A 26,241-nucleotide genomic window follows, 5' to 3' on the forward strand; every position below is an offset into this window, starting at 1 on the left:
GAATTTCCAAACTTCCCGGAACGTCTTGGATGAAATTCTACATTTTTATTTCTCATTCCCCCAAAAATCCACTGAGCTCTTCTGATTGCTCCCTGAAGGACTTAGGCTTTTGCACATAATACACACTACATGCACACACACACACACACACACACACACACACACACACACACACATACAGCATTTTAAATATGTTTTTTCAGCCAGATGTCCCTACATTAGTCATGTGTCCATAACTTCACAGGAATGTGTGCTGAGTGTTGTCATCTGATGATGGAAACACACATGTTGATTCATGTTTTTTTAGTCACTGATGTGGCATTTGCTGCAACTGATGATATTAATAATAAAGACATTTTGAGGTTTTATGAACATATAGCAAATAAGTCACTTTCTCTCTCTTTGTTCTGTGTGTGTGATGTCTGCCCATCACAGAGGGTCAATGTGAGTTCTGGGCTCGCCGACACCAGCTGAGTTTCTAGTTGAGGAAACCCAGAGGGGAAAATAGAATCAGGGTTTCCTCCCTGCTGCTAAAATAATTCCCCCCTAATTATAATGATGGAGCTTTAGGTGAATGAAGAACACTCAAGGCCCTTCACTCCTGTCCTGCTCTCCCCCCTCCTTCTCCTGACTGCATCCTCACCCTGCTTTCTCAGCAACCTTCAGCCGAGGACCCACACACACACACACACACGCCGTGCACAAACGCACACACATATAAACACCAAAACCTGTAGCTCATACAAAGCAGGTCTTTATTCTCTCGGACGCGTCTCTGCTCTCTATGTGTTTGCACCTGTGTGTATGTGTGTGTGTGTGTGTGTGTGCGAGCACACACTGGTATTTCCTCTCTTGAGCGGGTTACCAACCACAAACATACCTCCCTCTCTCCATCCATTTTTCTCTTCCTCTCTCTCACTGTACTTCTTTTTCCTTCTATCCGCTGTGGACCATGAAAGACTAGCACAACCTTTCCTCCAGATCCCAGCCCTACCTCACAAAAACATCCACACATATAGCAGTTCATACACAGTCTTGTATTGTAGTAATTCCCTATTTATAGCTTTCTTTTCTGCTCAATTTGCACAGATCGGTAAAGGTGTCTCAAGTGGGCTTGATTTCAAGTGGTAGAGGAAGTACTCAAAAATGTACCAAAGTAAAAGTTGCTGAGAGTAACTTATTACCTAATACAAAGGTCTACTACATCATTATGTTGGTGGTGTTTCTTTAGCGGTGAGTTCTGCTGCTGCAGGAGGCGGGATCTAATGTTACCTGTCCGCTCTGATTGGATCATGGGACCAATTGCCCTGTAATTGAATACTTAAAAAAAACATGTAACACCATGCATTGTAAAAAAAATAGTGGAGAAGAAAGCACATATATGCTGATATACTGCATATAGTGAAGTTGAAGTGAAAAGTACCCAAAAAATAAATCAGATACATTGAAAATGTGCTTAAATACGGTAACTAAGTCAATATTGTTACATCCCACCACTGGATACAGGTTACTCTATTTAGTAAATTAGAATAAATAGCATCATGATCACATTCAGATAACACACACAGAGACACACTGACACCGAAATGTAGGCAGACAAATTGACGAGTTTTATCATGTTTTCTCTTTCTCTAGTGTTGGAAGTAGCTCAGCATTTGGTTGCCCACATACACCTCTTCATCACCCACCCCTCTCACCCTCACCCTGCCTCACCCCCTGGATGAGATGGGATTCAGTGCCAGTGAGCATTGCTCTGATACCACAACCAGCTGATATTTTTATTTTTAGGCATATCTTTTATCTCAGTCTTCTATCTTCAAGACCTAGGGCAGAGTTGTTATTTCTGCAGTTTGTCTTATAAATTTAAACATAAAAGAATATCCAAAATCCGATTTTATATTATTAAACTATTTTTAATGATATATTGTTAAAATCACATCTGCTTTGGAAACACAAACTGTCCCCCAACAATATGTATCCTTTTATTCATACTGATTATTTCTAGTTTTATATCTTTTGTTAACTTCCTTGGTCTATAAGGGTATTTTACGTTCTCATCCCCTGATCCATCAAACTTCTTGATTTAATTAAGTTTGTGTGTGGTATAGCCATAAAGAGACTGTATTTTCAGCCCACCACTCCTAAAATGAATAACGTCTGATACAGACAGCCCCTATACTGACACTTGTTACCTGACAACATTGTATAAGGACCTGCTTTCTTGCTTCAACCTGAAAACCTTTGGTTTACCTCCTTCTTCTCCTCCTCTTGTTCCCTTCTCCTCCACGCTTGAGTCTCTCACCTGAAGGTGCAGTGCAGACTAGTGTTGGTGCTTAAACACCATGCCAGTGCGCACTGGAGCAGAAAAGACACACCGATATACACGCACAGACACACACAGAACTCCTGACACCGGCCTGTTGTCAGAACACAAAGCCGTCTTTTCCTCAGCCCCCTGGGGAACCTTGGAGAAATCACAGCCATCTCCAGCCGTCAGAGCCCTCCACCGGCCTCTCTCTCTCTCTCTCTCTCTCTCTCTCTCTCTCTCTCTCTCTCTCTCTCTCTCTCTCTCTCCCAGTGTCTCCATCTTTCGCTCATTCCTTTTCCATCACTGTCCTTCTCTTTGTAAATTTTTTGTTTTATCATAGATAGATAGATAGATAGATAGATAGATAGATAGACAGATAGATAGATAGATAGACAGATAGACAGATAGATAGATAGACAGATAGACAGACAGATATATTGGTAGATAAAGGCAGATAGAGGTAGATAGTCGGTGGTCATAATGGGGTTGAGGGAGTGCGTGAGCGGATGGAGTGAGTCGAGGAGATGGAACATATAGCCAGAGGGAATGTAGGTAAAAGGAGGGGTAAAGAGGCTGCATATTGGGGGAGGAGGGCATTGGAGGGCTGGAGAGGAGGAATAGGGGGGTGAGGGAGGTGTGTAACGCTGAGACGTGTCAGAAAAGGGCGCCTGGGCCTCCCTGTGGAATGTGGCCTGTCTGCCTCCCCAGAAAGAACAGAGCAGGAGAGAGGGAAGAGATTGAGAGAAGAAAGGGAAGAGGGGGCGAAGACCAGTTCTGCCCCATCATCGAGGGGAGAGAGCAGGGAGGGAGGGGAAGGAGAGAGCAGTGGGAAAACAAAGAATGGAGTTAAAGGGGGGAGAGGAAGGAGAGGTGGAAAAGTGAGAGTGCAGCAAGAGAGAGAGAGAGAGAGAGAGAGAGAGAGTGTATGGCACTTTGTAGAGGTGCCGGGCACGGCTGTAGACATGAAATGATGCATAGCAGAAGAGAAATGTAAGCAGGATAAATCCTAACAAACCTCAAAGTGTGTGCGTGTGTGTGTGTGTGTGTGTGTGTGTGTGTGGCTGGGTGGAGGGTGCTCTGACGAGAACCAGGTGTCTCCAGTTTTTGCCTTTTCTTTACGTCTCTCATCTCCCCCCTTTTTTTTTTTTGCAGATGTGAGTCCACACTTTCAGGCCTCATCACTCCCCCTCTCCTCTCCTCTGTTCTCACCCGTTTCTGTCTCCTCCTTTTCTCTCGCCATCAATTAATCGCTTCTGGTGCTTCCAGCAGCTACGGCAGTGGTGGCTGGTGATGACGGCAAGAGTAGCACAGGGAAAAGTAGGAGGGAGACTAAAGAGAAAGTGATGGTGACAAAAAGGTGCCGTTTCCTCTTAGGAGTGCCACTCGTCAGTCGGCTAAACCAACCACCGAGGGTTTTTTCCTCTTCCTCTTTCTCTCTGTATTTTTCTCTCTCTTGCACTTAACTCACTCTTACGTGCAAATAGAAAGTGAGAGGCAGATTGTAGTGGCGGTTTCCCTTCCCAAAGGGTTTAAAGGGAACATTGGTTGAGAAAAAGGCAGTTTTCGAAATTGGTTTGGAGCTTCGATCCCCACTCCCATTTGTCACGTTCTATTTTTTCCTCAGTGCTTCCCTTTTTCCTCTCTCGCAAGCACACACGCGTTCTGACAATCTTTGTTTCTCCCCCTCTTCCATGCACACAGGCAGTTACACACATGCACCGAGCTGTTGTGAGTTAATGAAGGGTGTAATTAAGGAGCCACAGTGATGACTGGAGATCGGGGGGAGCCGATACAGATCTCAGATATACACAAACACTGATGATAGATAACTGTTTTTTGTGTGAGCACATGTGCGAGAGCTGTGCATATGGGTTTAATGCCGGGAGTGCTTTGCGGACAGATGTATGAGACGGCTGTGTGCGTTAGGAGACGATGAGAGACGCTGGACGATTCAGATAACGTATGGCTTCCTGCTAGATTGGCTAGACTGAGTAATTATGACCTGTAGAGATGGAAGTGGGGAGGTTTTTTGAGACATATGTGATTCTGCAGCGCCGGCTGTTAAGCCTTTGCTAAATTATGGGAGGTGAATGTTGGTCACTCGGACAGTTATGTCCCGTTTGACCTCCAGCTCTCCACTAGAGTTCACTTTCAGGTCAGGAGTGCAGGGGCGATGATGGTGAAGGGGTGGCTGCAGGAGAGGAGGAAGTGGTAAAGGGAAAAAAAGACACCTTTTCTGGTTTGTTCAAGCAGTGGGCTTTAATTTACTGCGCCATGCTTGTGTTTTGTGCATCTGCATGAAAGGTTGTATCCCATGTGTGTCTCTGTGTCATTTTCCTGACTGTCTGTGTGTCTGCAACTCGTGAGTGTGCGTGTATGTCTGTCATATATGCGAGCAAGTAAATCAGTCCCTGGCCTCTCTCTGAGTGCTGTCACCTCCTAAAAGCTTTCCCTATAGGTCTGTGCCCGGCCTTTCTCTTTATGTCTGGGGTCAGCGTAGTTCACAGGTCACCAGAGGTCATGCTGAGACAGAGGAGGGGCAAGTCAGGTTGCCTAGCATCACAGAACACCCACTGCTGTTACCGCGGCGATACAAAGAGACCTATAGAACACCAACTTCCTCTAGGAATCTTAAAAGCACCAGCAGCTCCCTTTATCTGTCTTCTCTGACTTCTCCTTGGCTTTTCCCTTCCCCTGTCACTCTTTCTTTATATGAAGCTAATATTGATCGATTAAGGCTGTTACACTTATAAACACACACGAAATGTCACAAACACACCTGTGCGTACAAATCTCATGGTCATTAATGGGTTTCACATGAATCCCCTCCCTCATATCCATCATTCAGTGATTTTTTTTCTCACACTGAGTCCTAATTCTGACTTGCTGAGATGTTGTATTTATGAGTACCCATAAAACATTTTTACAGCTTTTTCCAGCCAGGCCATTGAGTGTTGAAGAATCCACTGAGTGAGACTTGGAGAGCAGATTTTTGTTCTTACTATTGATGTCCTTTCAAATGCTTTCCTTTTGTATTTTTCTCTCCACCACCTTTATACACTTTTCCTTCTCTAAGTACAGTGAAACATTTCTAAGACACACCCATGGTTTGACAAGTTTCAGATATCAAGGTTATAGATATGTTATAGTTGTCTGATCAAGCTGACTAAAAAACGTAAAATATGGGCTAATCTTTTCCCCCGACGAATTCTGTAGGGTCACAAGTGTGGATAAAGAGTAGACAACGGACAGTAGACATGGTCCACCAGGCCATATCAGCCAGCATGAACACAGTCACGGCTGGTTGACCCCACCAGCCGAGAGGCTCAGAGACAAGAATAGACAGAAGAGGGTGTGTGTGTGTGTGTGTGTGTGTGTGTGTGTGTGTGTGTGTGTGTGTGTGTGTGTGTGTGTGTGTGTGTGTGTGTGTGTGTGTGTGTGTGTGTGTGTGTGTGTGTGTGTGTGTGTGTTTGTCCTGCCTCTGTTGTGGAGACTGAGGTATGTACACACATCCCTAGGCACCTGAAAGGGTTAGGTTGTGTTTGGTTGCCATGGGAGTGTTTCGAGGCACTTGCGCTGCGTAGGCCTCGCTGTGCTGTCAGGTAAATAACTCGCACACACACACCCTCACACACAAGACACACATGAGCCAGAATGGACACTCTTCATGAAGAAGTTCCTGAGGGTGTCAACTGTTGACTCTCACTCTTCAGAAGGTATTGCCATGGTGACAGAGGCCTTTTTAAGAGGTCGTAGGTCAGCGAGCAAAGCTGCATGACCTCATTACTATTACTGGTCAGTGACACTGGGATGTGACTCTGTGTGTGTCTGTTTGTGTGTGTTTGTGTGTGTGTGTGTGTGTGTGTGTGTGTGTGTGTGTGTGCTAACGCCTGTTCACTTCGGTCAGTGTTTACCTCTCCCTCTTTCAAAAAGCAAAAGCCATAACTGCTTTTAATTGACAGCTGCTCAGATTCACAGTTTCATAGTTCATTATGGGTGAAGCACTCAAACAAGAGAGCATTAACAGCCCCGTTCCTCCACCTACTCACACAGGTCACACAAAAGCCTAATATCGTGCTCCTGGTGTCCCCTCTTTTTTTAAGAGGCCTCACTTTTTCATACCCTCGCTCCGAACTCGGAGAGAGAGAGCGATGGACAGTGAGAGGGGAACGAGAGAGGGTAAAAAGTAAAGACAAACTGTGCAATGCTTACAAGGCTGCTAGGCAAGTAGTTTCCCTGGAAACAGTCGAGAGCCCGGGATGCACACAATGAACACACATACACATCACGTACACAATAGCTGCGGAGGCCTAAAGTGTTGCTAATTAGCTAGTCTCTGCTGGTTCTTTGTGCGAGCCATTTTAAAGGAGAGATTAGAGTCAACAGGGAGGAGAAGAGGAATGTAGCTCTTCCCTCTCTCTTTCTTTCGTTCGCTTTCTTCTCGAGCTCTGGGACTCTGCCTGCTGGCATTTTTTTTTTCTTCCTGATTGACAAAATGCATTTGTTGTCTTGTTGGGGAAGTTTTCCATAGCCCAGAACATCAAGAATAAAATTAAATGCAGTGAAACTTAAGAGTAAAGTAAGTTAGCACCTGCAAGAACTGCGAGGTAAATCATAAAAAAAGACACCAGCAAATGACAACTTGTTTTTCTTCCTGGTTTTCACCCAAATACTGTAACATATTGATAAAAATAAAATGCCAAAATAAAATGCAGAAAATAGCTTTAAAATTATCTTCATTCAAAGTGAATCCCCCCCAATTAAAGAAAATCTATTGTTATAACTATTTACTTATCATTTTCATTGCTTTATGACTAATAGCAGAACTTTCAATTTTTTAAATGGAGATGAAAACCTTGTGTGTACATGGCTGAATTAAGTACAGTAGGTCAAAGTTGAACCATGAAATCAATAGCTGCAAAATCTCCTTATGATAATAAAGATTCAAGAAATAACAAATCTGACATAAATTAGGTAATCATATTTTATTTGAAATTAAAAATTAACTGTTGTATGTAACTGGTGACTAAAACCTGTGTGACTGTTCTGGTTGCTTGTTCCCCAGCTGTTACTGAGCAGACTTATAACTCTTAACAAACTCTTAAGTTTGACAAAAGTCTTACTGATAGAAATTTTGCCAGATCAACAAACATAAGACCTTGTCAAGTAAAAAAAGATTTTACAAGAATAGAAAAAGAAATTAAAATTTAGTGGGCTTTGGGTTATTTTAAGCTGAAAAATGTGCCCGTTCACATCTGGATGGATTGACCCTCTTAAATCACATAGTCCAGCACACGTACACTCACACACACACACTTTTCCACTTCAAGAACACACCCCAGCCTTTCTTCTCTTTTTGGGAAGTTAAACATTTTGTGCTGGTTTAGAAGTTTAACTTCTTGTACAGCAGCCAGCCTTTGTTGTACTTGCCCACTTCCGGTGTTTGTGTGTGTGGTATGAGTGTGTGTGAGTGTGTGAGCGTGTGTGTGCTGGTGTGTGTGTGGTAAGGGTGGGTGTGAGGGTGTGTCCACCTCCATCGCCACAGCCACAACCAGGTGTGAAAACCCTCTGAAGCAAAAACATGAAAGAGTTTTATTTCCATCGAAGTGGGCAGGCAGACTAACAGTTTTGCAGGCCACTGACGAGGAACGTGTTTTTCTGTATAACCAATAGGCGTCTTTATGTGTGCATGCGTCTGTGCGTGCATGCGCACATGGCAGACAGTCTTTGTTTGTGTATGTATGTGTTTTCCCTCTGTCTCCTGAGTTGAGTCTTGGCAGTGTCTTGCATGTGTTATTAGTTTGATTTTTTTCTTTTTTGGTTATTAATAATAACAGTTAAACGGTTTCCATATGTGAGGCCTGGTTGCCAGGCTAGTGCTATCCTCATCATGGGCTGGCCTCGCACAGTCTCCGCTCTCAGGAGTCGCTCTCGCCGGGCAGCAGAAAAAGCTTAAACTCTGGAGGTCGCCCAACTGAGACCTTACACCTAAACGGCCTTGTCTTCCCAGGAGCGTGACCAAACCACTTAACTGTCCTACCTTATACAAGATGAGGCCTAAATATTACAAGGTACTCTGTGTGTGTCTGTGGCTGTGTGTGTGTGTGTTTTCCGCTGTGGGCTTGGTCTGTCTGGAGTGAGACCTTCCTCTCTTGCCAAACGAGCTGTGTTGAAAACCACAGGGAAACTGCATATGTGTATATAATGTATGACGTGCATGTGTGTGTGTGTGTGTGCGTGCGCGAGGAAATTGGGAAACTGCTGTAGAGCTATTTGCCATCAATTAGATGCCTGGACTGAGATGAGGCCTACAGTAGAGAGGGAGCAGCTTTTATTCTCAGGAAGGGGTTTCCTCTCTGTAGTGTCTATCTCTCGATGCCCCTCTTCGCTTCACTTAACAGAGAAAAGCTGACAACATCTCCTTAGGAAGATTTCTCTCTGTGTGTGTGTGTGTTCTAGACGTGTGTGTATGATGATGAATTGTGTCATGATATAGAGCAGTCCTGGGTATTCAGTCAGCTCCTTTTTATGGCCGTGCATATACCCCTGTGAATCAATTGAAACATTAGATGAGTGTCGGGACGTAGTTGAAGGGGAGAGGTTTTCTCGTTTCGCAAAACAGTTTTGAACTGAAGAGAACCATCTGGAAAACGGCAGCGTCCCGCGAGTTTAGAACAGGTCCCTTTTGTGAAAAATAGGATGTGAAAAAAAATATCTAAAATCAGCCAGGGTTTTCAAACATTACGGCATATTTTGAAGTTCTTTTGGAGTTTGTGAGTTTTTATTGCATTGGCTCTTGAACGCGGTCTTTCCTCTCTTTAATGGTCAGTCTGGGCCCAGAGAAGCTTGCTTCAGCCATTTAAAAAACCTCAGCCCTCGAACGGTGCCTTTATATTGCGGAAACATTACATTAAATAGCTGAACGGGATTACGGCTGGCTGGTATTTCTGAAGGTGTCCCAGATAGTTGCACACTCGACGGCGGCCTAAACGGAGCGAAGTACTCCTTGTTATAGTGGTGGACAACTGGTTTGAAGTCCACGTTGCTATGAGCAAAAACAAATGGCCGAGGCTGGAAAGACCTGATTAATACCAGAAAAGGAGAAGGCGTACGTGAGGAAGAGTTGGAGGGAAGGGGCGAAATCTTGGCAGAGCATAGTTTATTTGTAACCCACCATGAAATTGAGCGGCTTTAGCAGGCTTTGCTTAAGGCTGCCTCTTACCCCTATATGTTTACCCCCTGGAAACCCCTGATCTGTCCTAAATACATGTACCACTCCCTCTTTCCTTACCCCTCTGATTTATAATAGATAAGTTAAAAGAGTAACAATGTGATGTGAAATGAGTGTGTTCAAGCAAATGAGCTCTTCTATTGTTATTTCTACAATTGACAAACTAAGACTGAAAATTTAAAACCTTTTCAGCTTCTCACAACAGTGTTGTTTGTGCTGTTGTTTCTATAATTAATTTAAGATCTTTACTTACCCTGCTCAGTCAGTTTCAATTTAGGTAAAAAAAAAGATACTACAAACAAATAAAAGATAAATGATCTATTTTAAATAAGTCAGTAAAATATAATACTATGAAAATAATCAAAAAACAGTCCACACTATATTTTTAAACAACAGTAAAAAACTGTAAATTTTAGGGACAGTAAGAAATTGTTATTTTTATGATAACGTAATGGGAACCCTGCTGCCAGTTGATTAGTTTATTCAACAGGAAAACGTTTAACTTTTAGTGAACCTGCTACAAATCTATAACAACCGTCCCTTAAACATTTTTGTGCTAATCCTAAATGCGGCTTTACCTTTAGCTACCTATCCTGTACCTGCCCACTCACAGTTGTGGCTGTTTGTTTGACAGTCAAGGGAAGTGAGAGTCCGCTCATACGGCCAACAGCTGCATTCACAAGCTTGTTTCCATTGGTAGTCCTGGCCAGTCTATTTTAGGCCTCTGTCTCACCCAAATCTGCTCTCATAATTTACTGTGGCGGTGAATAAGGGTATGGGTAACAGATTTCTAGAGAGGATTGGAGGGGGGGGGGCACAAGAAAGACAGAATATACTTGGATAGATGCCAGCAGACGTTTTGCGAGTTATATACGTTATATGGAGAGGCGGAGTGATGCCGATGGAGGGAAAGAAAGACGGAGTGATCTGGGAAAGCACTCTGGTTTTTGTGGTGACTGACAGTGATGCATTTGATATGTGAGATTCCACCGCGGGTGTAACCAAGCCTTCACTCACAATCGCCCGGAGTCACCTCTCCAGTAATCTGACTGCACGGTGTGTGTGGGTGTAAACACTTGGCCATTCTCTGAAGGCAGGTGAGCTGGCACTGTACTGTGTCATCCTTTTGACAAATTTACATGCTTTGTAGATTGTGTTACATCTTTTCAGTCTCGTTTCATCTTCGTATCTGATCATGACTCCCCCTGAGTATCCAGAGAAAGAGAAGGGAATCAAAGATATGAGATTTAGAGCCAGAAAAACTAGTGGAGAGTAGCGAAGACCAAGTCAGGAGGGAGAGTACATTAAAGTAGAAAGAGGGGTTTATTGGAGTTTCAGGGTGTTTTTTTTGGTGCCAAAGTGAGATGGCGCATGCCGTGCACATGGATACAAGGGATCACCAAGGTGACCCATGAGGACGGCAGCATCGACGCAGCTTTAGCTTGGCTTTCGGCTTCAATGACAGCACTCCAGAACGGAGATAGAGAGAAAGAGTGTGGAAAAAAAAGAAGATCCACTGCTCCTCTCTGAACCTGGTCTCTTCCACTGATCCAAAATCAGACAGCGTGCAGGCCTGTAAGGAAGCAGCAGGGTGTGACAAGCTCTCTTCTACATCTTCACCTTGTATCTATCTCCCCGTCTCTCCATCTATTGTTCTCTCTTGGGGAAGAGGAGGGATAGAGGAATGGAGGAGTGTGGCGTTACAAGCCTCTCTTCCCAGGCTGCTGAGCTATAGTAAGGCAGACGGGGATGCTTGTTTGGCACAGTGGAGATCTGAAACATCTGAATCACTTGCTTAGTCTAGCCAGGTTTAGCTCTGTCGTGGACAGATTAAGAAAAAACGAGCCTCTCACTCACCCTTACTTGTGCTCCTTTCTTTTTTTTGTTGCACTCTCTTCATCTTGGTCTATGAGTGAAGAAATCTGATACCACCTGCCTCCCCCGTGCCCTTCCTAACTCCCTACCCTCCTCCTCCTCCTTCTACCCCAAGGACAGCCCACTGTCTGCCCCGGGGGCTGTTTATCTACGGGGGGAGGCGAGGAGGAGAGGGTAGAAGGGGGACGGGTTTGTTTCGTTTCGGCCGTCAACAATGGACCTCAGTCAGTGCTGACGGATTACTCCAACATATGGTACCCACCTGTCTCTCTCTCTCTCTCTCTCCATCCCTCTCTCTCTCTCTCTCTCTCTCTCTCTCTCTCTCTCTCTCTCTCTCTGTGTCTCTCTCTCTCTCCCTCTCTTTCTGTCTCCCCCTTTCCTCCCCCTTCACCCTCCTTCTGTTTAGATTTCTTTGCTTATTCCTGCGCTCTCTCTCTCGCTGTCTCACCCAAACACACTGGGCGGATTAGAGGCCAGATTCATCACACACACAGACCTGTTTGCTTTAGCAACCTGAGCCAGGCACACACACACACACACACACACACACACACACACACACACACACACACACACACACACACACACACACACACACACACACACACACACACACACACACACACACACACACACACACACACACACACGCCCATCTAAGGAGGCCTGGCCTTGTTACATGTTGGTTGTTACCTTTTTGTTCTTATCTGAGATTCAACTCGTAACTTGATCACTCAGCCTTGGTAGCTGTGCATGTAAACACACACACACACACAAACACACACACTCATACATACTCACAAACCCACCGCAGGATTAAAATCATATTTCTATCCATTTCGTCTAATTAATTCTCGAACTGCCCCATGACCCTCCCTGCCATGTTAGCCATTTTTACAAATCCTGTTGAGGAGAGAAACTAGCATTTACTCTCTCTCTCTCTCTCTCTCTCTCTCTCTCTCTCTCTCTCTCTCTCTCTCTCTCTCTGTGAGTGTGTGTGTGTGTATGTGCGTATGTGTGTGTCTGTGTGACCCTGCTGAATTAAAAAATGCACTATTATTAAAGGCTGTGTCAGAGGCGATGATTTACAGAGGGGAGCGATGACAAGTCAGAAGAACTCACACACTGAACTGACACACACACACACACACACACACACACACACACACACACACACACACACACATATACAAACTCACACTGTGCTCTCAGGCCTCCAAGCTGAGCGGTGACCTCCTCACCCCTCCTTCCCCTTCCTCCTCCTCCTCCCTCCCTCTCTCACTCTAATAAAACCTGTCTGACACCACTGATGTGTGTGTGTGCGCATGCATGTGTGTGTGTATGTCCTGCGCGGCAGCACAAAGACTCTGTTGTTGGGCCTCCCTCTTAGGCCTCCCTCATATTTTCTTTAAAGGTGCAGTGCACCCCCAAGAATGCCACAGGGGGAGCAGGGAGTTGAGGTTGGGGGAGTCTAGGTGGAGCTGGTGTGTGTGTGTCAGTCGGTGAGTGTAGGAGGGGGGGTATTCTTTACAATACTACAGCTCAGCCAGGTCCCAGAGAGAAAAAAAGCAATAAGAGAATGTGAAGAGGAGGAAAGAAAGAAGGGTCGAAAAAGAAGAGGGCTTCTTGACGAAGTAGAAATGAGAGAGTTAGGCTGTAGTTGCCGATGGCCTCTGTCTCTTTCTGTGTGTGTGTGTGTGTGTGTGTCTGCATCAAACCTATGATTGATAACTATAAAATGAAACCATAGATTCAATGAAATCAAGCTTCTGTATTTAGAAAAGTGAGGTACCATCACTCAGTTTACATGTAGATAAGTTAATATGAGTTTACTTCCGTAAAAGTGTACAAGCACCAAAAAGATCTGTCCAGGCGTCTGAAAATAAAGGTGATGAAGATGAACACGTTTCCTCAGTCGTCTCCATTATTTCCTGTACTGCAAAGGAAGAGTGGAGGCTGTGTTTAAATCATCAGCCCCTTTACCTTAACTCACGGTTGGCGTCAGAACTGTTGTGTAATTGCCTGCAGTTTAGTAAGACAGGAAATAATTTAGTATGATGGTGTAATTGTTGACTGGAGCTGTGTTTGAGCCGTTCTGAAGAGCTGGGCAATGTCATGAAGCTGTGATCATACTGTGTTAAAGTTTTACAAACATCAACCAGAATAAAAATCATAATGGTACATTTGATTTAATGGTCATGACACTCAAGGTCACCTCACATCAGATAACATCAACAGCAATAAATCGAACAATCACCATTAAACATACAATCAACAGCAAAAGTAATAAAACATAATTACCATCAACAGTGCAAAAGAGCACAAATTGGAAATAAATTTAAATCAGTATTTGTAGCCAACAGAAATAAAGATAAGGTACATTGAAAGGAGTTAGAGTGAATACGTTAAAAATTGAATAATGTACGAATATTGAAATTAGATTATTTTATTGTAATACATAACAGTGGGACACAGTTAACTGAAACCCCACTTTACATTTTTTATATACATCAATATCAGAAAATACTCTTATCAATATTGCCTGGTCCTATACTGCTGGAAGTTATCATTTTAACAGCCACCTGTTAGCCAGCACTAAACAGTTGTTTCCTGTGGTTTTCTTTACAATAGTTAACTTCCATAGTTTTGCCTGTAACTGTAGAAGTGTGACACATTTGAATGAACGGGTATCTAACTCCATAATTCAGACATATCTAGACGATCACATGCCGTGTTCGTTTTTTTCTTTTCTCTCCCTCACATGCACATACATCCATGACTACAGGCAGAGGAGAGGAGACAGGCATCACCTCTGCTTGGTTTTAGCGTTTATGAAAGCCATAAATGGCTCTTTAATATAGTGGTAATCAGGGTGGTAATTTGGGTGGAATTGTCCCTTATTGTTGCCAGACATGCCTCCCCAACTCCTGCCAACACACACATATATATATACACACACACGCACGCACACACTCACACACAGACAAACACACACTCTCACTCTCGGGCAGACAGGGTGTTCAAGCAGTAATTCACACCACATGCCAACAAACTGGGCGGTTGTGTTTTTTTGGTGTTGCTATGTGTGTGTGTGTGTATGTCTGTTCCTGCTTTAATGCTGAGGTCAAACCAGTAAATGGGAGGGGGTTCCCAAGATTTTTGTTAAAGTGTTAAAATACATGTGTGTGTGTGTGTATGCATGTGTGTGTTTGTATAGGCACATCCACAGCCACATCTGTGTGTGTGTGTGTGCGTGTGGGTGTGTGTGTGTTTTAATTGCGGTCTCAGCAAAAGTAGCAAGTGTGTTTGAAACAGATGGTTTTCATCACTCCGACTGCACAGAGAACTTCTCTCGCTTTTTGTCTCCCTCTAATTTCTCCTCTCTGTTTTTGAAATTAAACATTTCTTAATGTGCGCATGCTTCTAATTTGACAAATCATTAAATATGTGACAGTGTACAGTGTGTGCTACATTGTTTCGCAGTGTTACATTCTTCAGAAGTTGCGAGATAAAAAAACGAATTTCTCGTGCAGCGTGGTTGAGTAAGAGCTTCCATGGTAAAGAACATCCCTCATTCTGGCCGTTAATTTGTGGTGTCCATGTGCACGCACATGCACGCGCGCAGACACACACACTCACACATAACACACCCACACAGACTTTCATAAATCAATATTTACTAAGGAACCTTTCCCCTTTTGAGTCAGAGGAAGCAAATGTGCATCCTGCTGTCTCCCCTCTGTCATGAGGGTGTGTGTGTGTGTGTGTGTGTGTGTGTGTGTGTGTGTGTGTGTGTGTGTGTGTGTGTGTGTGTGTGTGTGTGTGTGTGTGTGTGTGTGTGTGTGTGTGTGTGTGTGTGTGTGTGTGTGTGTGAAAATGCACTTACAATAAGTGCAGAGGCGACTCATGTGTTTTGACATGCATGTTTTCTTGTTTCGTTTTCTCAGCGTTTCAGTCATTCCAACAAAAATGTCTATCCCTCAGGGACTGATTTGTCTCATTAGAAGGGAGCTCGAGTATTTAACACTGCAACAAACAACAAAGCAAAGCATTGAGATAGTGGAAGACATTTACACAGTTTATAATATAATTAAGGCTGAGGAAGAAGGGAAAAAAGGAGAGAAGAAGAGGAGCGACAGTGGGAGGAATGGCAGAGGTAACAGTGTGTCGAAAGGATGAATCGGCAACACTCAAGGGCAGCGTGAACGAATGAAGACAAGAGCTAGTGAGCAATGGTGTCATTGGTTTGAATAGACAGCACTGGAGGGTAGAGAGGAGAGGAACGGGAAGAGGAGGGGGAACGGAGAGGTGGGTGGTGGTTAGTCACAGCTCTTTAGGGCACATCAGGGCAAATGGTTCCTTACATCACTCTGACACACGCACAAACACAGAGCAACTGACACACATGAAGTTGTGCTGACACACTTTTGCCTCAGAGGATGTGGAAATCCCACTTTGCACCTTCCTCTGAAAAGAGAGGAGGTGGAAGAGGAGGAGGAGGAGGAAAGAGAGAGAGAGAGTGAAACAGATGGGCGATACAAAGAATGGAAAGAAGAGATGGACAGAGATTGCAGTGAAAGAAGGTTTTGGATGAGTGGGGACTAATTTAGTCACGTAGACACACACATACACACACAAGTGCAGATACTTGAGCATGCTGTGTGTGTGCCAGGTGGACGTCTCAAGTTGAGGAAACCAGAGCTGACAGCTTGGCAAAAAGAGAGGGTACAGTGAGTGGCCAGAACGAGGGAGGGTTTCTGTGTTCGTCTTTTATCTGAATCATAAAAGTTTGATTGTATGGCTCTGGGTTGTTTGAAACTGAACATACACACATATCTCTGAGTGGTGTGTCACTTTAATGAGTGTGTTGTGTTTAAATACTGAAAGAAATGTGACTCTATATGTGTATGACAACATCCTATCATTTCTCTCTCTAGGCGATCCAGGCAGCCAGACAGTTCCTCCTCCAGCAGGCCTCTGGACTCAACTCCCCTGGCAGCAACGAGGTCAAACAGAGCCCTGTGCAGGTCAGAGCGCACGCACACACACACACACACACACACACACACACACACACACACACAACCGTCCTGACTTTGACTTTGTCAGAATCTGTATATTATTAAGCTCCTGGCTGCTCCAGCTTTGCCTTCACCAACCTGCCACGTCAACTACACTGTGTGATATAGGCGCGTACTTTTCTCCCCCTCTCTCTCCCTCTGTCTTTAGCTCTCTCTTTCTGTGAGTGCATGTGTGTGTCATTGTTAGTGTGTCTGCAACTGTGTGTGTGTGTGTGTGTGTGTGTGTGTGTGTGTGTGTGTGTGTGTGTGTGTGTGTGTGTGTGTGTGTGTGTGTGAGAGTGAGGCCTGTGGAGTGATTGGGTAGCGAGCTGTTTTCAGAGTTGAATTCCACAGTAAGCAGAGAGAGTGGGGTTAGCTGGAGTGCAGGATCCCCACTGAAAGACACTTGAGGAGACACACACAAACACACATAAAGACAGAACACACACACACACAGAAAGCACACACACGTTTTTTCTATGAGTTTATGTAGATACTGTAAATATCACATGTGACATTACCTCTGGCAGTTTCTTACAAGGATGTGATGTGCAGAGTATATGCACTAGTGTGATTTGTAGCTGCATGTAATATCCATAAAGTGGGGCCATGGGTATAATAGAGCAGCGAGCAGTCTGGCTATTGCACTGCTCTTCTCATTAACGTGCCACATGATAAACAGCTGGACCGTCGCAGTCTGGGAAATGAAGAAAGACATGGACGAGAGAGAAAGACGGATGTGAGTCAGAAGCAGGGATAAGGTCAGGTTTCACTTGTGGTGTGTGTGAAGCTGGTGAGGTGCTCATGGTAAAAATGGGAAACTTTCCACATGTAAAGGTAATAATCCTGCACAGGACGTCTCGATAAAAGGTAATTATTTGCAGCTTTGCTCCAGTAGAGTGATATGCTGCAAAGGATACGTGCAAATAATAATACATCAAATTCATGCGTCGGGTAGTGACCTCTGGGAAGTGCAACTGACTTAATGCCTGCTCATTACTGAAGATGTCAGAAATGGGATAAAAAATTTAAAAAAGGGATCTTGCGGATTACACTTTAATCAAAACACGGACTGGAATCAGAATCACTTTATTTACTTAGGATAGAAACTGGCTGTAGATATTACATGGTGACTTTGAGGGGAGTAATAAAATAAAATGAATGTTAAAATATTCTACAGATTAAAATTGCATTTATACCATAAATCAACACAAAATGAGGCCCTAAAAGGAGATTCACTAGTTCAGTCATTCACTCTAACTCTGTGTCTTTGTGTCTGGATTCCCTTGCTTCACCATTTTCATACCACCACACGTTGTATAAATCTACAGTGGCAGTTGATCCAGATAGGTCAGTGTTTGCCAACAGACCCTCCTCCTGACCTAGGTCACATGCATGTTGAACACTACTCCGCTGTGGTCAGCAGGCGGGGAATAGGCCTATAATTATTTTTATGTTTGAATATTTTTCATTTTCTGACTCATTTTCTGAAAAGCTAGAAAAGCTTTGAACGTTCAACTGTAGTGTAAATCTGCTGGTTGGCATGGAAGTGTATGGAAGTCCACTTGTGTCCATGTTGACAGGGGATTAACCTGTGACAGCAGTCTCACATAAATTGGGCCAAACACAGGTCCAACACACATGTAGTTGACACAACTCATGCCTACATCTCTTATATTAAAGAAATATTACCGTCGACTGTCTTCTTGCTCTCTCTCTCTCTCTCTCTCTCTCTCTCTCTCTCTCTCTCTCTCTCTCTCACACACACACAACCACACGCCACACCACCTCTTCACTCTCCATCTCTGTCTTGTTTGTTGGTGCCTGGCCCGGGTACCCTCGCTGTTCTCTCTAGGGCATCTACGCTACGTCTCTGTTGTCTGAGCTGTCAGCTCACATGGCCCCACACACCCTGCCAACACACACACACACACACACACACACACACACACACACACACACACACACACACACACACACGTAAATCCAAGGGGGATGTGTGTGTGTGTGTGTGTGTGTCACAGTCATAAACACAGACACAAACACCAAAGCACAGTGTAGGCCAGTTATTTGTGCAACAGCAGCACTGAAGCAGTTTACTTCAGAGCGAACCTGGCTACTGAGGTGCATAGAAATGTCTTAAGTACTATAATTTCCGTCTTCAGGATCATTTTTAAATTGCAGAAATTGCACTCAGTTGCTGTAATTGAAGCAATCATCCGTCGGCCACAGAGAGGGTGATCGAGCGCTGCAAGTGAGTGGAACCAGAAATTTAATCTGGTCATTTCTTTAGGTGGCAAGTATACACTGTACTGTACGGTGACACAGTGGCTCACATCAGGAACAAAATGGCCGTCCTCAGGTTGGTTCCTGCTGGGCTGCTCTCACACATGCAAATGAACCTGAGCCAATAATGAGATCTTTAGGAGCTCGATAATTAGATTTTTCCCTTCTCTCTGAGGGAGAACGACGTAGGCACACAGGGAAGACTTCTTTTTTTCTTGTCTTGACTTCTCTAGAGAAGCCTTGGTCTGCACTGACAACACCCCCGACCTTCCCTCCCCATGGCCCCTCACCTCACCCTTCATGCTCCCCCATCATATTTCTCTTCTTTCCTTTATTTATAATAGAGAGGAGGATCAGAGTGGTAGAGCAAAAGAAACTCTGAGATTATATCTGCTTTTTGATTGGTTGTTCAGAGATGGTCTCTGTGTGTTTCGCTGGCGATGTGAGATGGTATCAATCCACTGTGTGTGCTTATGTGTGTGCGCATTCATGTGCGTGTGTCACACTGTCATGTGTCACATTCAAGAGAAACTCGACAATAGCTCAAGTCTCAAGACAGTCAAATGCAGGAAAAAAACATGTAATGCGTGGAAGAAATTACAGCTACAGTTGGTGAAAACCACAATACTAAAATTTCAAGTGATTATTTAGGAATTGGATGATTGAAAATGAAAGAGGGGGTTTAATTTGACAATTAGAAACAAATGCATCATTCAACCCAGATGGAATAATTCTTGATAATCGGTAAATAGAAGAAAATTGCAATTCCAAACCATGCAATTGTTATGCTCTTTGTCTTGTTGTTCTATCAATACATAAAAAATATGTTAAATATTGTTTACTCAAATTATGAATTTTCCACGATAAAATGGGAATTATTAATAAATAAAAAATATTGCATAACCAGTTGACCACTGTCAGTGCAATATTCCTTTTCAACTACTGCTGATGTGCCTCTAAGCAAGGCAGGCTGAGCCAAGGCGCTCACAGGTGTAAATTAGCTGTGGCTATCAAGCAGTCAGAATTTCCTGAATAAGTTTATGTGAATATTCATTTTGCAAGAGATTTCATTTGAAATATGTCTCAACCCTCTGCTGTATTTGGATAATTTCACACTTTAGATGTGTGTTTGTAGGTGTTGGACATAATTGGCCACAGTTACATTACTTTAATTGGTTGTGGCACAAATACAGCCGAGAGAATTGGTGGGCACACATTTGGCAGACAAAGTGGCAATTGGCGGATTACCCAGCATGAGACGTAGCATGCCTCCATGACCTGGCAAACGTTCTCCTACAATGGACACACTTGCCACGCACACTAGGAGGGCACACGCAGACACATGTACGCCCACTTGGCAGACACGCGCCTGGCACACTTAACTCGCTGCCACTTGGCATCGGCACATACAGATTAATGCACGTGCTTGGCTGCGGCCCATACGTATGTAATTGAATAGCGCAGTGTCCTGTTTTCATGTATTATTGAGGAGCTCGTTTAATTAGGAAAAAAATGAAAAGACTCATTAGAGATATGTTAATTAGCTCGGCTCCGTGCTCTCTGGAGAGGGCTGGCACCAGCACAGTGGGACGGGGAGAGAGAGAGAGAGAGAGAGAGAGAGAGAGAGAGAGAGAGAGAGAGAGAGAGAGAGAGAGAGAGAGAGAGAGAGAGAGAGCCACGAGGGAACCACAGGAGGAGGAAACTGAGTCATGTCAGTCTCGACGCATGCAGAGATTTTATTTCAGTAAAACTACTTTTAATCAATATTACAATCCGAGGACAAGCTTTCTCTATATGCTGCTAAATTCTTTTCTGCCTCTCCTGGCTGCCACATTTGAGCCTCTGTAGATTTGTGAATAACTACGACACATAAAGATTCTGAGGCAAAGTTCAAAGTCTTTCAACTAATCAACAAAATGATGTGGAAAGATGAGTGTTTACCCCCCCAGAGTGTGCGGCTCTGAAGCGGTTCCTTCTCCCGTTCTCTTTTATTTCCTTTCAAAGTGTTTTTCCCAAAGTACCTCCTTTTGTCCACTCAATGGAAGTGCTTAGTTGGCAGTTTCTCTTATTTGATGCGGAGGGAATTGGGGCTGTGTGCGTGCATGTGTGTAGGATAGTGTGTGTGTATGTGTGTGCGTGTGTGTGTGTGCATTGGGGGGTAGTATGGGGTCCTGACAGTTTGTGAAGGGTGTATATGGGAGGAAGTTGAGCAGCCAGTGGAATGGGTTTGGCTCTGGGCAGAGGGGTGGACAGACGGAGGGGAAAGATGGAGAGGAAGGGTTCGGGTCTTGGCCACTGAAGTGTGAAACTCTTATTTTGTGATTTGAAACATGAGTGAAATCAGTAATGAAATATGGTCGATAACAGCCTTTCACACTTCCCAATGAAGTGCCCTGAGTGTGTGTATGTGAATTGTGTATTTCTGGAAGTGCGTTGTCATTTTTATTCTGAAGCATTGGGGCGTTAGATGGAGGGAGGCAGTGGAGGGGAGGGGGGGATTTTCCACTTGAACTTGCTGATCTTTCACTGTCCTCTCTGAAGTTTTTTTTTTTCATTTGTCTGGCCCCTGTCAGGGAGCGCTGAGTTTTATACATGTCCACGTGCAAACTGTATTTTCACGAGTATGTGTACTTGTGCAAACCCCAGTGCAGCAGAAGGGTGGTAGAGACCCCAACTTAATGTTCACAGAGGCCAATTGCCTCAGATCCATCTACTGTCCTTAAATCTCAATTATTTCATCCTTTCACCAACCAAACAAAATCCCCACATGGCAGAAAGGGATTTAAACTGGTCAGTGTTAAACTACAAAAACTCAATATGCATAATTATATGTCTGCAATTCACCAAGAAATAATAATATAAATTGCAGCACAGGCACAAAGCACATAACAGTGCTGTATTTGCACTTGTGGCTGGTTTAATATTACCCACAATGTAAAGTAATATGGATACAATGATACACACAAAGAAAAAATCAAACCTCCTTTGGCACAGTGATATTTTTTGGCACTCACTTACACACATACAGTCCATTGTTCACAGAAAGAAACATTGCTCAGCAAAAAGGTTTGAAGTTTGAGGCGGAACGATGCCCTGCACATCCCCAACCCCACCTGGCTTCGCTCATCGGTTCCCCCCTGGAGTAATGTGGCCCCTGGCCCTGCTGAAGATTAGCCAGAGGAGGGGTACCCACCATACACAATGGGGCCCTTTTTACTTGGAGGCCTGGCCCTGAGCTCCAAACAACGCTCTCAGCACAGTGGGCACTCCTTCTATTTATCTCTCTCACTCAAATGCTTTCCTGCCTCATTCCTGCACTTCTCTCTTTGGGGCCACCTCCTCATCCTCATGCCCTCCTCACACTTGGCATGAGGAGCACAGACAGACACACACATACACAGCTATTTATCTGGAGGGACTGAAAGAGAAGGAGATATGGACCACAGCTGGTGAAATGACAACTCGTGAACCGACAAGAAGGAGAATTCACCTTTAAAGACTTTGTACATCAAGGAATGTATCTCAGTGGCACGAGTGGGTCAAGCTAATTCCGTGTGTGAATGAGAACAGATTTCTCTCTTTTCTATCACGGTTGCTACGTGCCAAACCTTTAAATAAGCTGTGATACGTTTTAATACTTTATAATAATTAAATAGTAATCGTACAACAATAAAAACAATATCACAAAAACTATATGGATAGATTCAAAGACAGAGGCAGGTTTTTATGCACCTCCAAGTGCGTGTGTGTTTGCTTGCATGTGTGTGTGCGTTTGTGTGTGTCGAGGAGAGAGACAGAGAGGCAGGCGTCCCTTCCACTGTGAGGTGGTAATGCTCAGTGACAAGGATAAACAGCGCTGTGGTTTGCTCCTACCAGGAGGGATGGGGGTGGAGGAGGAGGAGGAGGTCCGTGTCAGCCTCTCTCTTTTCCTCCTGCTTTCTCCTTGTCATTTTTTCAATTATCCCTTTCTCCTGCGTGTCCCCATAGACCCAGAGGCAGGGCCCGCATCATTTAGACTGAGAGCCTGTTTAGATTCTGATTATAGCCTCCTTTCTTCTCTCTCTCTCTCTCTCTCTCTCTCTCTCTCTCTCTCTCTCTCACTCACTCACTGGCATCGCATCACACATAACACACACACACACACACATACTGCACATTTTTGGAGGCAGCATGTGGTGAATAACTACCAGTAAATTTATCCGCTTGTAAAGCTCAAGGGAACAATGTCAAAAGGTCATCCCCCCCCCCTCCCAAAAAAAGAGAAATCCTAAGCGCATCTTTGTTTATTCTAAATGTGATCACTGATGACACTCATGAGATGGAAATGGATGCTGTGTTTTGGGTACATTAGTCCAGTCAGAGACCTCAATTAGAAGCAGGGTGAAGGTGTGAAATCCAAAGTTCGCTCCTAAATTAGAGATGATGTAGTCATTTAAGCAGCCTGTCTTCTATATAAACATGGAGCTGAGCAGCACTGGGCCTATTTCCCCTGGCTGCAGGCTGGTTTAATATCAGATAGCCCTCCTTCCTTTCTCTCTGAGGTTTCATCTGAAATGGAAAAGCGGGGCTTTCCTCCTCGTTAGAATGAAAAGTCATCAAGGGAGGAGAGGAGAGAGGGATAGAGCCTCATTGAAATGCAAGTTACATCCCCCCCTCTTTCTCTCTCCTCACTCCTCTGGGACTCCATGCCTTTCTCCTCCTTCTCCTTCCCATCTTTCGGGTGCTCCCTCGCTCCCTCTCTTCTTTTGTTAATCAGTTAAACTCCCTCTTCAAACATCCCCTCTAATTACTCCTCCGCTCTCTGTAAACGACAGGGCTGTCTAGCGCTTCTCCTATCCTCCCTCCACTCACTCCCTCCTCCAGTGCCCTCTCTCTGTGGCAGGGGTTGACCTCTGTCAGCCACCGTACCCTCAGCAGAGTGTGCGTCCGCCTGTGTGTCCACATGTGACTGATTCTTGCATGTAAATGATAGGAGTGACATCTTAGGTTTTTTAAATGTTACTATAATTAGTGTCCTTTGCATTCATCCGTCATCGACTGTACAGGATTTTATGCGTGCGTGTGTGTGTGTGTGTGTGTGTGTGTGTCTTCCCTGTTGTGTAGCCACTGCCTCGAGCTGGAGGCCTCACTTTCTCTTTCCACAAACCTGCGCTTGACTCTTCGCACAAACATCTTTATTTTTCAACTCTTAATTCCTTCCTTCCTCTCTCTCTCCCCCTCCTTTCTCCCCTCTTTCTTTTCTTCCAACTGTGTGGATGGTATCTTCCTATTCCTCTGCCGCCCCCCCCCCCAGCTTCACCTCTCTCCCACTAATCTACCAAGCATCTCTCTCTTTTAAATTAACATGCAACATGGAAAAAATGGGACGACAGCAGGAAAAAAAAATTAAATGCATTTAATAAATGGCTGACTTCAAATCGCCCGACTTTTCAGACTCTCCCTATTCACAGTCCAATGAAAGGGGAGAAATCATTCACCAGGAGAGACAAAGCTGAATGAAAATATAATTCCGCATTGTGAGGCGCTTTTGTCCTGGCCCGTCAAATCGCTAATGGCGCGGCTTTTGTTTTGTGGCGGCGCTCTCGGGCTAGCGGTGTCGTATGGCGGTGGCAAAGCATGCCCCATAATCACCACGCTTTGTGATATTAGATTATAGGGGCAATTAATGGCGTCAAACCTTAACTACTCAGCATTCAGCTTTCCACACACATGTTCGGCCTTAAACACATGCATATATGCACATTCATACACACACTCATACACCCCTCTACACGCACACAGAAAAGTATATCAGCACTTGCACACATGCATGCGCACTCGGTTCTGGCGTCAGAGCGTCAGCCAACACACAGAAAGGTGCTATAACTCCAGTAATTATTACGCCTGTGACTTGAAAATGTCAATGGCGGTGTGTATAAAATAGAATGTACGAGTTGTCAGGGAGGAAGAATGGGATGCACAAGAGCAATTAATTACAGCTTTTCATTTGGCAGCTTAGACTGACAAGGCCCGGCGGCGGGGGCAAGCTGGCATGACGCCAAGCGGCACCCATCACCACCCCCACCTTACTCACAACCCCACCCCACCTCCCTGTCCCCTCTGCCTGTTCCTTTACCAGCTGCCACAACACCACCCTTCCCCTCACTCGCTGCTCTCTGTCTTTTCTTCTTTCTTTTTTCGCTCTCTCACCTCAAACACACACACACACACACTCACACTCTCACATGCACTACTGCTCATTCGTCTACATACCCCAACACACCCATCTTCTACTTCCTATAATTCTGCCGAGCACACTTTTCTGCGGTCTCTCTGGCCATTCACTGTCACATGTAGCCGGAAGTGTGTTCAGTCAGGGAAGTGTGGATTGATAAAAGAGTCTGGGGTCACTGACGGACACACACATAAGGAAAAAAAGAGACAGAGAGGAGAGGAATGAGGCAGAAGGAGGAGACACTGGTCTGGTGGCAAAGAGGGTGTTAGTTAGTATTTATTGAAATGTTGTTAACAAAATCTAATCAGATCTTTTCAGTGACGGCTCGACCTGATCCCCTCACACATACTCACAGTTTGACCAGGACTGTGAGTGGCTGTGTGAATATAGATAAACGACCAATTTCAGAGGCCATAACTCACCCTCAGTGAAACAGCCATCACTTCTGAACAGACAGGGAGGTTTTGTATTACGAAGGCACTAGGCAGTTTAGTTTATTGATGTGTAGGTAGTTAATGAAGAGATTGTCATCGCTGAGCTTGTAAACAAAATCGGCTCACAGGCTTAATATCAGTCCACCTCTCTCCCTAAATATCTCACATTGTCTCCTCATCCCTCTTATTGTTTTCTCAAACAGTAATTTGCTTGATAAATTAAAATGACTTTGTCAGCAGGATTTTCTGTGCAGTCTTTCATATATTGTGTCCACATTTATGCACGAGCATGAGCATCTCAGTTTTCGATTCTTGTTTGTCTTCATTTTTTCAGTGTTTGTAATCAGATTAGCATCTCGGCCCATCTCTGTGTACAATGCATGTGCATCAAGAGCGCTTGCACAACACATCTGCAAGAATCACCACATTTCTCTCCCGGTCTTCTCTCTCCGACTCTCCCTCCGACTCTCTCTCTGTCTTTGCCTGCCTGTAGCCGTATCTCATGAGATAGACATCTTATCTGATAGCCACTTTGTTGTTCCTTTCTTCTTAGCCAGGCTTGACTGTGTGGAAAGAAAATCGGTGGGAGTCTTAATCGTGTGTTTATGGAAGCAGATAAGATTTTATATTTTGTAGGGGGGATTGCATATCTGTCTTTTCATCTCTGCCTGTTGTCACAGAAATTGTCTTTCTCTTTATGTGCACAATGCCGGCCTTGTGCAGGAAGTCGTCAACAGTATGTGTCCGACTGTTTATCTGCGTTTGAAGTTGACAGCTTTTCTCAGCAGTGAGTGACAACAGAGAATCGGAGACAGCACACCTTTCTAATGTAA

The 26,241-nt window shown here is 44.4% G+C and overlaps 1 protein-coding gene across 1 annotated transcript in view; it reads left to right on the plus strand.

The window, feature by feature from the left end:
- foxp4 (forkhead box P4) overlaps window positions 1-26,241 on the plus strand; it is a 95,360-nt gene that overhangs the window by 33,719 nt on the left and 35,400 nt on the right. The window contains exon 3 of the mRNA XM_035152123.2: window positions 16,352-16,441. Within this exon, the coding sequence (XP_035008014.1) occupies window positions 16,352-16,441 (90 nt within the window). The remainder of the gene's footprint in view (window positions 1-16,351; window positions 16,442-26,241) is intronic.

The sequence above is a fragment of the Hippoglossus stenolepis genome, chromosome 3 (assembly GCF_022539355.2).
Source record: "Hippoglossus stenolepis isolate QCI-W04-F060 chromosome 3, HSTE1.2, whole genome shotgun sequence".
Taxonomy (NCBI): domain Eukaryota; kingdom Metazoa; phylum Chordata; class Actinopteri; order Pleuronectiformes; family Pleuronectidae; genus Hippoglossus; species Hippoglossus stenolepis.